The sequence below is a fragment of the Poecilia formosa genome, unplaced genomic scaffold (assembly GCF_000485575.1).
Source record: "Poecilia formosa unplaced genomic scaffold, Poecilia_formosa-5.1.2 Scaffold145, whole genome shotgun sequence".
NCBI lineage: Eukaryota > Metazoa > Chordata > Actinopteri > Cyprinodontiformes > Poeciliidae > Poecilia > Poecilia formosa.
In genome coordinates this window covers 18,954-35,882 of record NW_006800084.1, presented here as the reverse complement: position 1 = coordinate 35,882, position 16,929 = coordinate 18,954, and the positions used below count along the sequence as shown (strand labels likewise).

The following is a 16,929-nucleotide window of genomic DNA, read 5'->3' as shown; positions in this document are numbered from 1 at the left end:
TTTGCATGCAATATCACATTTGCATGTGATATTGTTTAAATAAGCTCTTGCTGTGATGGTGCAGCGTTGCGTCGGGTCGCTGTGACGTAACGTCTTGCTTTAAGGTTCTCTTTTGGTCTTTGTCTCAGTACACATCAGCGCTGACCCATGATGCCATCCTTGTGATCGCGGAGGCCTTCCGGTATCTTCGGCGCCAGCGAGTAGACGTGTCACGCAGAGGAAGTGCTGGTGACTGCCTCGCCAACCCCGCCGTGCCTTGGAGCCAAGGCATCGACATAGAGAGGGCACTCAAAATGGTAGGTCTGAGGAGAAACTTTGTCTTCACTTTTGATCCATTCTGAATGTCTGTTTATTATTTTGTTAGATTTTCTGCCAGGCTGAGTGTTTGCCTTCTTGCTGTGCGCTCAGAACAGGTGTTATAATTGTTTTCTTGGTACAACGGCAGGTTCAAGTACCAGGTATGACAGGAAACATCCAGTTTGACACATTTGGGCGACGGTCTAATTACTCTATTGATGTGTACGAGATGAAGCCCAAAGGTCCCAGGAGGGTAAGTGAACACGTAGCGTCAAAAACAATCATAATTTAATTAATTCCAACTGAGTTTGTTTCTTGAAGGACCAGCATATGATGTAACTATCAGCACTGTGTGCATTGAGTCATGAATACGGGGAAGTGTAGGACACCACTGTTTGGTTTGTTTTCTCTTTCCTTACTAGCTTTACAGCTGCTGGCTGTAGCTCAGTCTTGCAAATCCTTCTTGTGTCACCTGAGATGCAATTTCCTCAAAGATTTTGATTTGGAAATGATCCTTTCAGCTAAAAACAACAGCCTGGAGTAGAACAAAAATAGAAATTATTTAAAGAGAGTATGCTACCCATCCCAAAGAATGGCTTTCACACCATAATATTTTTCTGCAACCACATTTAGCTTTGATTAGTGAGCACATTTGCATGTGATATTGTTTAAATAAACTTACAAATGCAGTTTTAACAGCAATTTCTTCTATATAAAACTTGTTTTTAATGTCTTAATTTATGATCTTACTTGTCTCAAAAATAAAAAAGTAAAATGTTAATGTAAAAAGTATTGAGTGCATAACTGAACATAATTATTTGAAGGTTGACTTTTTTGGTATTAAAACACTTTTTCTTTTATTGGTTGGATGAAATATGCTAATTTTTTTGAGATAGGAATTTTGGGTTTTCAATACCTGTGTGCCAAAATCATCAGTATTAAAACAATAAAAAGACCTGAAATATTTCAGTTGGTGTACAATGAATCTAAAAGATATGACAGTTTAATTTTTATCATTACATTATGGAAAATAATGAACTTTATCACAATATGCTAATTTTTTGAGAAGGACCTGTAGTTAAATGCTCACCTATGAGATGGACAGTGAAAATATGTCACTCCTTCGGATATTTAATTGATAAAAAAGCAACCACTGCATCAGTTAGGATTGCATAACTAATTTCCAGGTAGAGCTTGATAATCAGTATTGTTTGTTTCTGAAGTAATGTAGAAAAAATCTTAAAATTAAATTGTTTTTTACTGCAGTAGCATAACTTCACACTTAATAAAGAGCCTTTAATTTGTGCACATTTAAAAAAAATCACTGCTGGGATAATTATTATATAACTGAAGCACCATTGTAATTACCTTTAGCTAATTTGTAACTAACTTGCCAACTTTACATGCTTAGTGTCAAAAGTTTTTTTTTTAGGTCACACAGTCTAAAGGTTATGTGTCTTTTGATAGAGTGAATGTAAAGAATTTGCTGCTGTTCCTATTTTGGGGAACTGAAAGTCAAAGCAAATCTTGCTTTTTAAATCAAATGTACTGCTCCAAATATAAGAGTATATTTTCTCTCTATCTAAAACTCAGTAGAAAAAAAAAAGTAGGCTGCCATTGTTACCCACAAATGTAGGCATGAGTCAAGAACTTCAGCTCACATTAACATTCAGCTGGAGCTTTTCCATTTTGCCCACAAGCTTGGACCTTGAGCCTGGGAATGCTATAAGGAGCTAGCAAACAAACGCCTGCTACCAGGAGCTGCACTCATTTGGAAAAGCCATTTAGCTTGTTAACTTGACATCTGTAACAGATGTCAATGCTTGTTAAGTTTACATGCTGGACAGCTTCTTTATAGCACTGACAGGGCTGCTGTAGAATAAAGTTAGCTTGCCAACGGTTTGCCTGTAAGCCACAATCAACAGTTAGCATTTAGACCGCCCTACAAACCCATATGTGAATTCAAAGACATGTTTAGGCTGAACCTTTACACACATTAATTACATCTTAGCTGTTGGTTTTGAGTGCAGTGGTTGTGTTTGCGTTATTAAGTATTAGGCAGGCCAAAGGCATGAACAGCGCTGTCTAGAAGATGCTAACTCTAGCGCGTTGCTACAGTAGCTCCATGACCCTGAAGCCCCCACAGAAGCTGACAGCAAAAGGGAGCGGCCCCATAATGTCCATGCAGCTCAGCTCACAAGACGGCGTACATCAGCAGCCCCCTCATGTCCCGTCTCAGTGTGAGACGATATGCAGTGACAACAGAGTGTCTGCAGTGTATTATTTCCACCGGAGAGAAAAAAGAAGTCTGTGTGGCTGAAATAAACAATGCAGCTACCAGAATCATCTCAGGGTAAGTCGGAACAAGGCCATTTTTATGTCCAATGATGCTTTCTGTCGCATGGTATCGTTAAAGTAAAACAGAATGACTGCACTTGCTATACAAGGCATTTGGGTATATATATATATATATACTTGGGTTTTTCCTCACTGGTATTAATTTTATTCATGTTTGGTTGCTTTAGTGGTGCTGGTTTCTTGTTATGTAAGAGAACATTTGCTGAGCCAGGAATAGATTACTCCTACTCTGCTGAAGTGTAGCCCAGGTGAAGTGAGGAGTGCAGCTACAAGCTTTTTATTAAATCATAAATCAAGGGAAACCAAACTGTCTCCAGCTGTACACACGGAGCGGAACAACACTTTACATGCTTGGTGGCGCTGCCGTCCGAGCAGGCGTGAGAACCTTTAATAATACCAGTTTCCACAGAGTCACACAGTCATTAGTGACTTTAATTATAATTATTTATTTACCTACAAGTATTTGTATATTAATTTCGCTTGGCTTTTTTAAGTTGATACTCATGTTAATTCACTGTTTTTTTTACCTTGTACAGCATATTGGCATAATAAACAATTGTTTGAAAATATGCTTTTTGAACAATTTTGACCTTGAATTAAAAATATATATTAAAACAATTGATTGAAACACAACAGTTAGCTTATTCCAAATGCTATTAAAGTAATGTAACAATAATTATGATATAAATATTTATAATTGACGAGCAGAAATATAAACAGCAATATGTTTCATATAATTTTTTTTTCATCATTCTGTTATTTTAAAGTAACACAAGTGCAAAAAGCTTTTTTATAATTTTTAAAAATAACTTTCTAAAACCTTGGATCATCCCGACCAGCCCACTGCAAAATGTGCTTTCCACTTCCTGTGATAACTGTGATCCCTCTGTGTCACTTTTTCAGATCGGCTACTGGAATGAGTACGAAAAATTTGTATATATTATGGATCAGCAGGTCACCAACGAATCCTCTTCTGTGGAAAACCGAACAATTGTGGTCACTACTATTATGGTACTCACTCTCAAAGCAGGTTCTAAGTGTTTCACCATAAGATTTCTGCCACTCAAGGTCAAGGTGTCCATTGTTGCAATCTGTCCTGGGAGGGTAGAATTATTTTACTTTTCAGTTGCTTTCCATCCACTCACTACATGTTGAAACAGTCGACTCACAAAGAGTGTTTCAACTGTATCCGTGTGGGTGCCAAAGCATTTTGGTTTTTTTATATTACAGTGGGCTGTTGTAGTAGTGACATCACAATAACGGCTTTGGTAAAGACTAACTATAAAGATAGACATCATCTTATTCACATTCAGTGCGTACGTAAGTAAAAATCTTTCCGCCTCATTAAGTAATTTGTCAGTGATGGTGGTTTACATAGAGTTAATATGATCAGTAGGTAAGGGAGGGTTAGGTTTTTTTTTTTTTAAATAGACCAGGATCAGGACAAGACACAGCGCTAGCGGCATTAGCTTCAGGTTAGAAATCATTAGCCATTTTTAAATGTACGATAAGGTGCTCCTTATCGTACATTTAAAACCATGGCTTTCTCGTTCCTTCTGACTTTGTCTATTATGTCTGCATCTTAGGCAAATTCAGAATGTAATAGTCACACATTCCCATTTCAGCCTCTGAAAACTCATTGTCATCTCAGCTAGAGTGGAAGTGCTATTCAGAGTGAGAGAGAGGAGAAGTGGTAGTGTAGTGCCATCGCGTTACTGTCTGTCAGGCATGCTTTTGGTTTAAACAAAGACAGCTGTTATTTTAGACACATCACAGTCATCTCATTGACTTCACATTGCTTTTTCAACTCTTCATAACATTAAAGAATGACATGTTCGATGAAAGATAACTCTTTCATGTTGCTTTGTCAGCACGTGTCGTGCAAAACTGTTCCACATCAGCAGATGTGGAATGTGATAGCCGATCTCTTGGGTCAAATAACCTCTGAAAAACATGTACATGCCATGTGATACAGTAAATCCCTGTTGATTAATACCTCAAGGTGACATTGATTCATCTTTAATGGCTAACATGTTTTACAATTTGGGGTAAAAAGATGTTTTCTTTGAATCTTACAAGCAGAGGCCTTGTGTACCTTTCAAACTATGTAATTTAGACAAGCAGACAGACGATTACTTCTCTTAGAATACTGTGGTGGAGATACTCTGATGTGGCTACCAGTGGTTACTCGAGCAAACACATTTTCTATAAGTTTAAATGACTTTAATGTCTCGGATGTCACTGACGGTTACTTTATGAACTGGAAACGTGCTCCATTCAGCTCGTCCTACAATCTCCATGCAACCCTTTGTCCAATAAGCATTTCCACACATTTAGATAGCATGACCAAGGTCAACAACCTATTCCCTCATCCTGCTCGCTCATTCATGTCCTGTCCCCCTGTAACATCCCTGAGAGGTGTTTGAATCTTTTTTTTAATGTGTCCCACAATTGTTTTTTTGGTTTTCGCCTTGCATGCATGCATGCTTATTTACCGATTTAGGCCTTGTGTGACCCATGAACTCTGGCCGCTGTGGATGTGCTGTTGCTTTCACCGTGAACTCAAAACTATGTCTAATTAACAGGAAGCGCCGTATGTGATGTACAAGAAAAACTATATGCAGATGGACGGCAATGACAGATATGAAGGCTACTGTGTCGATTTAGCTTCTGAAATTGCAAAGCATGTGGGGATAAAATATAAGCTGTCGATAGTGCCAGATGGAAAATACGGAGCCAGAGACCCGGACACCAAGACGTGGAACGGGATGGTGGGTGAACTGGTTTATGGGGTGAGTGTCTGCCTGCCTCATTTATTGGTTTTTAAAAGAGAAATTCCACAAGTCAGTAAATTGAAACCAAACCAAACGATTACAATGCTGAAAAACAACATGCGATTTTGTCATAGTGCTTTGCAAAGGTCTTCATACCCATTGAACAATTTATTTAATTGGAATTGTATTTGACAGAACATAAAGTAATCTAGAAGTATGTGGTAAAATATGTGATGCATAGTTTACTTTTTATATAATAACATGAATTCCTCTAGTATTCTTAATTAAACTCAAGTGTAATCAGACATATTCAGAAGTCACCTTATAAGTTGATAGTCCGTATTTTTGCACTTTTTGTTTCTCAGTATATATCCAGCTGTTTTGACACAGGAACAGAGCAGATAGTTGAGGGATAAAGTTGAGAAGTTTAAAGAAACTTAGAACATCTGACAGAGCTCTGTTCAGTCCATCAGCTGAAAATAGAAAGAGCACAAACTTTCCAAAACTTGATTGACCAGGGATGTTGAACTCCAGTTTTAAGGGTTGGTATCCTGCAACCTTCAAATATGCCTTGGCTTCAACACGCCTGGATCAAATCATCAGGTCATTAGTAGAACAGATTTTTATTTGTAAAAAAAAAAAAGAAAAAAAGTATAAATGAAAATCCTTTCAAAGCCATGGAAATCATCCAGTACAGATTTATGCAATACTTACTTAATATCGGTGCTGGGATGTCAATATTTTTGTGTTGCATGAAAATTCCTTTTTATAGAAAAATGCTGAACAGTTCAAGTAGTCCAGTTTTACCCTCAGGAGTGTAACACTGACTTTCAATCAAGCTTTCATGACCTGAAAATGAAGATTGGAACTGTTCCATACTCGATCACATAACAGAGTGCACTTGGCATCGTAACATTAATTATGTTTGTGACGAAACGTGATGCTTTATCCACTTCCTCCGCCACTATTATGTCTGATGGTCAGTTTTATGGTGACCGAAGATGTGGCGTTGGTATCCTAATAAATTCAATAACGTTAACACATTCCATGAGAAGGTCAGTAGAAATACATTCATTTTATCTACAAGTGTGTGACTTCTACGTAAAACCTTTTTGAACTCTGAGCCCTGAAATCTACTGCGCGGTTCTTAACGTGCAGCTCAGGAGTAACTTACCATTGAAGTGGCTCTAAAAAGATGATATGCATCTTTTATGAGACCTCAGCTGCTGAATGACTAATGTTGGAAATCCAACTCAGAAAAGCAGAATGTGAAAAAGATGTGCATCCAAACTGTGTCACTGCAGAATTCCTGATCTGGCTCTCGAGCGTCTGCAGTTGTGTCAGTGTCCGTTTTAGTAACTTAGATCGACAGAGATGCCCCTCTGTTGTAATTGAAATGGCTATGAGAAGACCTCTGTATCATCAGTACGTTTTGTTGCTGTTTATCAGCTCCACAGCCGATGAATAACCAATGGAAAGCAGCTTTTGACTGACTTAATGTTCAGCATTTGTCAGTGAGGTCTCTAATACTAATTGCATGTCTGTGAGGCTTTGCGGAGGATCTTTCAAGGCAGCTTCTGGATTTATGAACTGCTTGCATCAGCTCCCCCTTCCTCTGTTTTCCGACTCTCGCTTTGATTCACGACAGAGATTTGGATTGAGACAAAGACATTAACCAACACAAACGCTGAGTGACTCATTTCCAAATGGCAGATTTGCTCCCACCAGCTTTTTAACATGTCTGTTATTCAATATATACTTAATTGCTGCATTTCTGCAGGTCCATGCTTTTTACTCCGTGAATGCATTGTAAAGCTGCGTTGGTTTGGTTTTGTGTTTAATCGATATTTCCTTGAAATGATTAATATTTAAAGCCCTGCTTGATTTTTGTTTTTTATGGCTTCTCCTGCAAGTCTAACTCCCTCCTGATGTTCCTGCTTCCATGTTTACAGAGAGCTGACATAGCCGTGGCTCCTCTCACCATTACGTTGGTACGGGAGGAGGTGATAGACTTCTCTAAACCCTTCATGAGCTTGGGAATCTCTATTATGATTAAGAAGCCTCAAAAGTCCAAGCCAGGAGTGTTTTCCTTCCTGGACCCACTGGCCTATGAGATTTGGATGTGCATAGTGTTTGCCTATATCGGCGTGAGTGTGGTGCTCTTCCTGGTGAGCCGATTCAGCCCCTATGAGTGGCACTTGGATGAGAACGATGAGGCCAAAGACCCTCAGAGCCCCCCTGACCCTCCAAACGACTTTGGGATTTTTAATAGCCTCTGGTTCTCCCTGGGCGCCTTCATGCAGCAAGGATGCGATATCTCACCAAGGTTGGTTGTTGTGTTCGTTCTCCACCACTTCTCAGATGCCGTTTTCATGTCACATCATCTCGTTGCATTTTATAGTCCCGTACATGCATTTCCATCCTGCAGCGGTGCATATGGGTTATTTTGAGCGTTGCTGTTTCTCCTGTCCACTTAACCTCATGCTCCACTCCGTTGCCCCTTCCTCCCATTTCTCAGAGCAAGAAGCCTTCCTCCTCTGTTCCACTCATTTGTTTTGGATCTGCATGCTGTCAGTGATGACCTCCATCCACAAAATAACTTATATCCACCATGCTGAGGGCTGTAAAATGCACTGAGGTCATTGCGATTCATCCCAGATAACAGCTTGAATTCCTCACGATTCTTGGAGGGCTACCGTGTTTTTGCTGCATGTCTCATTTTACGGTCATCATCTTGGCGCATATGAAGTATTTTGTGTGGAAAAAAAAACCTCATTGTTGCATTAAAAAGACATCATGTGCTTCATTTTCATCCAGTCCCTCCACATTTCCACCCATCTATCTCTTCATTTGTTATAATCTTGCTTGTGTTGACTTCTTCTAGAAGATTCTAGAAGGATTTAAACATATTTTGCTTCTTTCTAAATCATTTTAAACAGCAAATCACCAGGTTTATCAGATATTTTCATATTACCTTATGAATTGTGTTTATATTCTTGGTCATGTGTTCTGTAAAGACAGATGTTGATTCTGCAACTTTGTGCAATTATCAAATAATCAAATTGTTCCATGTTTGTTTTTGTTCTTACAAATATGTGACAAACTGTCTTTAAGTTGTCTCTATATGCACATTGGCTTTTATATAGTATTTTTCCTTGATGGAGAGCTATTTCAAGCTAAAAGGTCCAATAAGTCCAGAAAGTTCAGCTTCTTTGTCACAAAAAAATCTTAACAGTTTTTAAAAATATTTTACACTTTTTTTGTTTAAAAGCAAATGAGTGAAACAAACTTAGACGTTTGAACAAAAATGCTAATCAGAAACGCTCCGATTTGAATGTCCAATTTCTCTGTCAGAGAAGTGATAGAAGAAATGAGGACGACCTTCAAGGTATTTTTTTCTAACTTCGCTACCGTGGGCAATCATTAAAAATGTATTTAAGCAGTAGAGTCATCATTGTGCTACGTTGTGAATGCAGTCAGCGTACAGCAAGGTCTTAATATTTGTATTTAATATTTGACCAGTTTTGTTCTTTAGTCGTTCATAAATAACAAACCAAGCCGGCGATTTCATGATGTGTGGACTGGGACTCAGTAGGTTTCATACGGAGCATTTTACATAAAGCCAGTGTTTCACCAGGTTGAGATCTTATTCGTTTTATTCTGTTTTCAAATGTCACAGCTACTGAAAGAACTTCCCTCGGCTGAAGTCCGGTCATCTACGCCGTCTCGGGGCGTTTCACACCTTTGAAAACTACGTTGAGACACAGTCACATCGAGTTAATGAGACTTGATATTGCTCTCAACAAAAGAATCATCTGTCCAGGCAGCGGTATTCAGTTGATTGTTAGCATGTTATTAATATCTGCATAGGCCACCAGAGAGAAAATGTGGTTTTATTGTTCAGTTGTTTACGGATTGAGTCAGTTCTGATCTGACGGACACAATGGGAAGTGATCCCTTCCTCCTCCTCATGTAGATCTGAGCACTCTGCTCTCATGTCTGCTTCTCTTCCTTCTCCTCCTCCTCATCCCAGGTCTCTGTCGGGCCGTATTGTCGGGGGAGTGTGGTGGTTCTTCACCCTCATCATCATCTCTTCCTACACGGCCAACCTGGCTGCCTTTCTCACCGTGGAGAGGATGGTCTCTCCCATCGAGAGTGCAGAGGATCTGGCCAAGCAGACGGAGATCGCCTACGGCACGCTAGACTCCGGCTCAACTAAGGAGTTCTTCAGGGTGAGTGTCTCAGCTGGTAATCCCCACGCTGCGTATAGATAGGCCCGGTCCAACCCGGTGCGTGCCAGAAGCTCAGAGTCTCTTGAGCTTTCCTTTGGGTTTTGATTTATTACCTGCCACGTAACAGATTGAAGTATAATCAATAAAAGTGCCTAGAACTGTATTTTTTTCTTTTACTTCATACAGCACTTTCAAAGAAGCCAAAGAAAGTTTTACTACAGTTTCACCTGATTAGTTCACTTCATCATAAAGTGTAAAGTTACACTTTACTAAAGGAGAAAATAGTTGAAGTAAAATTACAAGCATTTGTCTTTTTCAGTGATTTACTTTGGTATGAAAAGCTCAGATGATGTTCACAGAGCTGAACCTCGGTCCTACTGTCGTTAACATACAACTAAATGATGATACAAGGTTTAGGACAGAAGACCTGTGAACGGTGTGTCCACAATGCATTTTATTCACAAAATTAACTTTGGTTTCTTCAAATTAACTTTTTTTTTTTTTCCCCGTACAGTAGGATTATTTCTGCCATGAATCTGGGACAATTATGCTCCCTCATGAGCCTGTCTGTGGAGTCATAAACCAAAGTTTGATTAGCTTTCCCACTAATATGCACACTCATTTCTATTTTACATTTCTCTGGAGTGCTGCTGAAATGCAAATATAGTTATTAAACCCACCTCAGACGTACAGCAACCTGTAAAGGTACTCGTACAACTTTTTCATATTTTGTCACTTGTCAGCTACCTTTTTGAGGAGTTGCAGTCTTTCAGGACATGCTTTGCTCATTTAGATACTGAAATGTATGGTTATTTTCTTGACAAAATAGCTCGTGCTCATTCAGTTTGTAGAGAGAACCTCTGTGGATGTCAGTTTTCGACTCTTGCTACAGATTCTCTGTTTGATTTACGTGTGGACTTGGAGATGATGATTCAATAAAGGATTCCTAGTAAAATCAAGAGATTTCTGGACAACTCTGGCCATCCTCTTCATGAGAATGTCTTGGGAAAACAGAGTGACTTCAGTCAGAGGCTTCTTCAAATCTACTGTAACACAGGCTGCTACTGGAGATCTCTCCTGCCAACAGCCATCACTGTTTAGAATAACTCTTTGAAGAATTTGACTTAATATTTGTTTCAACTTTTCCTTTGGGATCCTGAAAGTCGTTTTGAATTTGAATACGCTTTGATTCAAACTCTTCCTTTTGCAGCTCTGACTGCATGTTGAGGTCAAGTCATTTTGCAGCCTCTAAATGAGTTTCTTTTTGGATTACTTTGTATGTTTCACCATCCATCTTCTCATCACTAATGTCCTCTAATGATGTCACAGAGCAGATTCATTTAAACTGAGATTAAATTGCACAAAAGTAATTAAGTTAGGGTCTTGAATATTTTTTCAAGACACAGCACAGATCCAAAGAGAATATGCCAAAATACAAAATCTTACTAAGAATTGTTTTTTTTATCTCGTTTCTAGTGGAAATGCCTTAAGAAAAAAAAGACAAAAACTAACTTGAAACTAAGTTTTCAGTAAGAAAAGAGCTTATTTTTAAAGCATAATAATTCCATAATGTTGACTTTTAAAGATGTAGTTTTTTTCCACTTATAGCTTAGGAAATGTGACTTAAGTGGAAAAAAATATGCCAGTGAGACTATTACTGTATTGACTTAAAACAAGCTCCTTTATCTTGCTGAAAGGGTTTTTTGAAAGTTTTGTGAACTAAGATGTTTGCACGAGAAACTAGGCAAAAATTACTCAGTAAGATTTGCAGTGTACCTGCAGTTCATACTTCAGAAAGTTAAGTCATTTTGAAAAGAAAAAAAAAAACTACACCGAGAAGTGTTTACACTGAGATGTCTCAGTCCGATCAGAGTCGCTCCTTCTGATGACAAAGTTTGAACAACTCAAAAATAAGACTCTAATCTGCAGGCTTCTTTTCGCAAAAGTGCATTCTCACAGATGACGCCATGTTCCTAGGAAATAGAAATGACATTCACAACCAGAGTCCAGCTTAGAGCCGTTTCTATTTTTAGCCCTTGTCGTTCTCGTGGTGTGATTGCTCGGAGTGAGACTGCGACATTTGATAAATATAAAAACCAAGCTCTCCTTCAGACACTGGGAGCAATCTGGAGGGCATTTTGCATTGCTTACATCAGTCCACTGGGAGCTATAAAAAAAAAAATCACATCTTCCAATCTCCTCTCCTGAGATCCAAACAGCAGGATTGCAGCAGGTTTCTGTCTGTTGGGTTTCATTGTCTGCTGCTGGGTAGAGACGACTTTTTATTTTAATACACAGTCAGTCTTGGAATAATAAAATGAACAAAAACTCTCCAAGAGAGAATACGTTTATTATTATCATTATTATTATTATTATTATTTTGTTAAAAGGGCTCCACTTAGAGAGGAAATGAGTTGGTAGGGATGTGACTACTTGTAAGATCACTGTGACTCAACGCCTTAATGAAGGCATTCAAGCAGGATGAATTTAAGTGCCAAAGTTAGCCAAGTTCTGAAGGAATGGCCTGAAGCATTTTTTTTATTTAACAATTGTGCACAAGAAAGTGTAACTTAGAACCTCCCTGGTGCGGTGATTTAAAAGTACTAACAAACTGATTCAATGGAAAACAATATCCAATTAAAATCTGTTTAGGGGGATTTAGGATGATTATATTCCATTCTAAAAATAAAAGATGAAAGCATTTTTAATGCCTTTACATGTCAAGTTCTAACCACAAACCATAAAATAGATCTATTTAGATTCATTTTACGTAAATTTTATGTCAATAACCAAACATTTTTAACATAGCATTTTTTTTAAATGTGATAATTAAATCAAAGAGCATCAGAAAGACTAAAAAAAATCCACACCAAACACGTCCATTTCCTGTGAGGGGAGAGCATTAATCGGGGCACAAACACCCTCTCAAAAGTGAAACAAAGTGGTGGCAGTGTCATGATGTGGGAAGGTTTGCCTCGAGACTGGAATAGACGTTCACCTTTCAGCTCTACAACTACTCCAAACAACCAGTAAGAGCGACAATCCAAGGTTTTAGCTCAAAGTGTATTAGTGTAGAATCTGTGCCAAGGATGTTTTTTTTACTGGAATCTTTTAATTTGAACATTTTTCAAGCAAAAGAATAATCACAAGAAAATTGAAGATGAAAAACCAAAAATGTTGTAGAAATAGAAAAAAGTCGTGCGTCTTGTATTTCCTGAAACAAATTGGATAAAAAATGGCATACTATACATTACTGACACGTGTTTTAGACTGTAAATCGCTTTTGCTTGTTTGTTTTTGTTGGAACTTTCCTCACAGTTGGAAATGAAATATTTTAGAGGCTTCTTAGTGACTCATCCCACTGAAGTCAGCTCAACAGGCAGCAGCTGAAGTCAGGAAATGCTCTAATCAAGGGTCTGTTTGGCAAGACGCGGGTTATTAAAGGTCCTCATGAGCGGATAATTGACAGACATGTTGTGACTTTGTCTGGAACGAGAAGAGCCAGTCAGTTTTTCCGCCAGACTGGGAGAATCGACGTTTTAAGAAACTGTTTTTGAATTAGGAGATCAAAAGTCTCATGATTGATAGCAGCTATGAAATTTCATGCTAATTATCAAGGAAGATGCTTACATTAATACAGATAAATCACAGGGCTCCGGGTGCATAATAAATGGAAGTAACTAACATGGAAATTGCACTGTGACTTTAACTTTTCGCCACGGTCTTTAAAGGGGATTTTATTTTTTTAAACCACAGGGTTTTATGAAGCTTTGAAGTTGTAATTTTTAGCCTCTGTGGGGTTTAAACTTTTTACATGTCGTATCTTCTTTAAACTACATGTAATGTGTGACCTTTCATCCTCTTTGACACTGTTGAAAACTCCACAGTGAAATTTTCCAAACGAACACAAACACAGACAGGAATCACATACCGTGACATCGGTTTTCCAAAACGGCGAAGGCGATTATTTTAACGCCTGTTTGGAATCATAAATGGCAGAACCTGATCCTACGTAGCGATGACAAAATCAACACGACATGCGTTACATAAACTATAATTTACCTACTGTAGTTATTTGTTTTCTCCGACCGTGTACACGCAGTAAACGAGTTCTAATTCATAATTAACGTGCATGTTGCTACCAGATAAATATTTAACTTCAGTAAAAGCGTGGCGGCTTTGTTTGGGCTGTCGTCTCTGTTTTTGTTTGGGTAGCGTGACAAACATACACGGCGCCGTGAATCACTCTCATCTCTGTCATCTGCTGACAGACCATCTGAGGAGCTGCAGTTCGTTTCCTGAACGGTCGACTAGATGTAGACGTAAATTTTTGCCTGTGCCGGAGGCCGTCAGTAGTTTGTCAGATCCCACGTTGAGGTTCAGTCAGTTATTAATTGGAAATATTTGTCAGTCGCTTTGTCTCTGCGAAAAACAGCGGCTGCGAGGAAATTTCTCAGCGGTTGTTCCGAGTCTGACAGCTCGAGGAGTCTCGTGGTTTTCCACACAGATGACCATCCTGCTCCTGACAAGCAGTTCATCTTTATGCACCGCAGAACGAGAACTGCTGTTTTCACACTGTGGCCGGGCCCTGTCATCAGCCATTATTGTCATGCGAGGTGTGTTTACATGCACACTCCACTGAACTGAAATCGTGCATATGTCAAGAATGATTCACTTACTTGCCCGAGCCCACAATCCATTACATGTCTGATGAATTATTTATTTTTGCCGTGCACAACACCGAGCTGCCATGGCTTGTCAGCTCACCCGGATGTTTTCATTTGCTTTGACCTACGAGACGCGGCGTCAGGCTGACTCATGCCCGCAACCTGGATGAAATCAGGACCTGGTTCCTTCTCCATCAAAGGCTTCAAATGAGCTAGCAAATATACGAGACCCTCTGGTTAGCGAAAAAATAAAGTTAAAAAAATGCCGTCATATGTTAAAATATGAGAGGACTCAAGCTTACGTTAACTCTGTGACGCATCTCCTCCCTCTTGGTGCCTAGATTCAAGAACAGAAGGTCACGTTAGCCCAGTTTAAAGCAGCCTCTTTAATTTCTCCTCTATTGTAGACAGCTGTGTACTCGTGCTCCCCAGTGACCGGCGATCAGCCTCTCGCTGGCCATTTTTAGCAGCGTACTGAGTGTCATCGGGGTTGTGCTGTGCACGTCTGTAGCAGCTCCAGCTGGCAGCTGACTGGGCCACAGAGGTGGAGCTGTCAGTCTCAGAGTGGAGGGGTCAAACGTGTTAAAAGACAGACTGCCCTTAGAAAACAGTGCTGGAAACAACAGAAACATTGGGGGTTTAGGCTTGACTTAACATTTGGCATGGATTCAATAATATGTTCTTGTTATCAAAATAAGTCTGAATTGAGTAGTTGTCAGGAGTTTAAAGAGGCGGTATTATGCAAAATCAACTTGCAGAGGTTTGATAATGTTCCCTCATAAAACACATACCTGGAGCTTTGCTTTGACTCATTCGTGCATGTTTTGAGAAATCCTTAAATCTCCCGCCTATTTTCCCAAAGCTCCTTCAGACTAGTGGCAGCAACTGAGCTGAAACAGCTGAGCTCATCCTATTAACTACACCGCTCCCAAAAACATTTATTAATGGCAGGGAGAAGCAATGTAGTAATGACATGTTGAAGGGGGAGCGTCAGAAAGGTTAGTAGCTTCTTAAAGAGGTAAGAGGTCCAATTTTAAGGAATCAGACGCCAAATTTATTTTAAACTGAGCTTTTAAGCGACAGTATTTTTTATAACAACTGAGGGTAACATAGCTGTGGTATAAAATCCATGTACTTGGAAAATACCTAAATATTACTAAGATTATCACGTTCCCAACCAGTTCTTTAAACTTTTGCACAGCACTTTCTGTCGTCATTTTCTATTGAAACCACCTTACTTTATAATTGGTAAACGATGTAAAGTTGACCCAGGCTGATCTTGCACCATACATGCTCATGTCTTTTATCAGTTAGGAGGAAACTCAGCTCTGAGTGGTTGAAATTCACAATGATGTTGCACAAATAAACTACTTGAATGTCGGCTTGCATGGTGCAGTCACAATCAATACGAAAAAACACTTGAAAACATCAATCTGTGTACAGTTAATCTATGTAATTAATGTTGCCAGTTGAAACGAGTTACTGAGATAAATTTAGTAAATCTGACCGTTCATCATCACTTGGTAAAGAATGTCAGATTTGTCAGGGTCAGATACAAGATGGCCAGAAAAGCAATCATGAAAACCAGTTCATGATTGAACTGGAAAAACAATCATGAAGCATGACGTTTTTCATCATGCTTCATGATGAAAAACATGAACCATATGGCAGCGTCTTTATCCAATCCCATGCTTTTTATATTGACTCTGATGTAACCCACTGTAGAGTAATGCAGGACATACCTTCAACAATATTTTATATATATGTATATATATTGTTTATTGCCGTCATACACCATAAAAATGTCCATAATGATGTTTTGTTGGATATCTACTATGGATAAGTGTACATGTTCACGCTGCATTTTAAGCTGCACTTCAGAACAAGATGAATGCACTGTGTTAAAATATAAAAACTTCTCACGCACGGTGCAGGCACATGAAAAACTCTCCTCAGACAAGGACGTTATGAATAATTGGTTTTAAAAAAAATATATGAAAATGGAATGATTGTGTCACCAGCTGTCACCTGCTGGCAGAGCATAAACTGAGACGGGGGAGGGCTCATCTGCCCATTAATATTGATACTAAACAGGGTCTGGAGTTTACTTCTGCTGAGCTGCCAGATTGTCCGACTTCAGGCTGCTGGCAAGAAGCCCACTATATCACTGCCGTGTGCTTTGCATTTAAACGGTGAATCCTCTCTGATGTAAAAGCGAGAGAGCGATAACTGTCAGGCTGATGTATGCAGAAATGTCCAAGCACATTGCTCGTCTGGCTTTGACCCGATCCATGATATCATGGCATGGTGTTAATGATTTAGAAAACCTGCTGTGATGCCGGTGCCCTCAGCGGGGTCATAAGGAGCAGCAGCACTTACTTTCACTTTGGTTCAGAGCTGCTTGTAATTACTAGTATGGACTTTCAGAATTACACTCTGAGAGGTAAATAGAAAACTGATGATACGTGAGCCTGAGTGCCAAGTGGGGAGTCAGAACCTCAGAAAGGTGACATTAAGGGCTGTGCATGGATCAGACCTGTCAGATTCATAGAAGGGTAGATTTTTTTTCCCCATGGGGTTTTTTTTTTTTTTTTTTTTTTT

At 39.1% G+C, this 16,929-nt stretch overlaps 1 protein-coding gene across 4 annotated transcripts in view; it reads left to right on the top strand.

Annotated features, from left to right (window-relative positions):
• The window catches only part of gria3a (glutamate receptor, ionotropic, AMPA 3a), an 81,106-nt gene that overhangs the window by 49,296 nt on the left and 14,881 nt on the right, over positions 1 to 16,929 (top strand). For 3 of the 4 annotated variants that reach the window (XM_007563104.2, XM_016676966.1, XM_007563101.2), the window contains exons 6-11: positions 129 to 296; positions 446 to 550; positions 3,559 to 3,666; positions 5,241 to 5,447; positions 7,382 to 7,755; positions 9,463 to 9,661. In XM_007563104.2, the coding sequence (XP_007563166.1) occupies positions 129 to 296; positions 446 to 550; positions 3,559 to 3,666; positions 5,241 to 5,447; positions 7,382 to 7,755; positions 9,463 to 9,661 (1,161 nt within the window). The remainder of the gene's footprint in view (positions 1 to 128; positions 297 to 445; positions 551 to 3,558; positions 3,667 to 5,240; positions 5,448 to 7,381; positions 7,756 to 9,462; positions 9,662 to 16,929) is intronic. The other variant, XM_007563100.2, reaches the window with a different exon arrangement.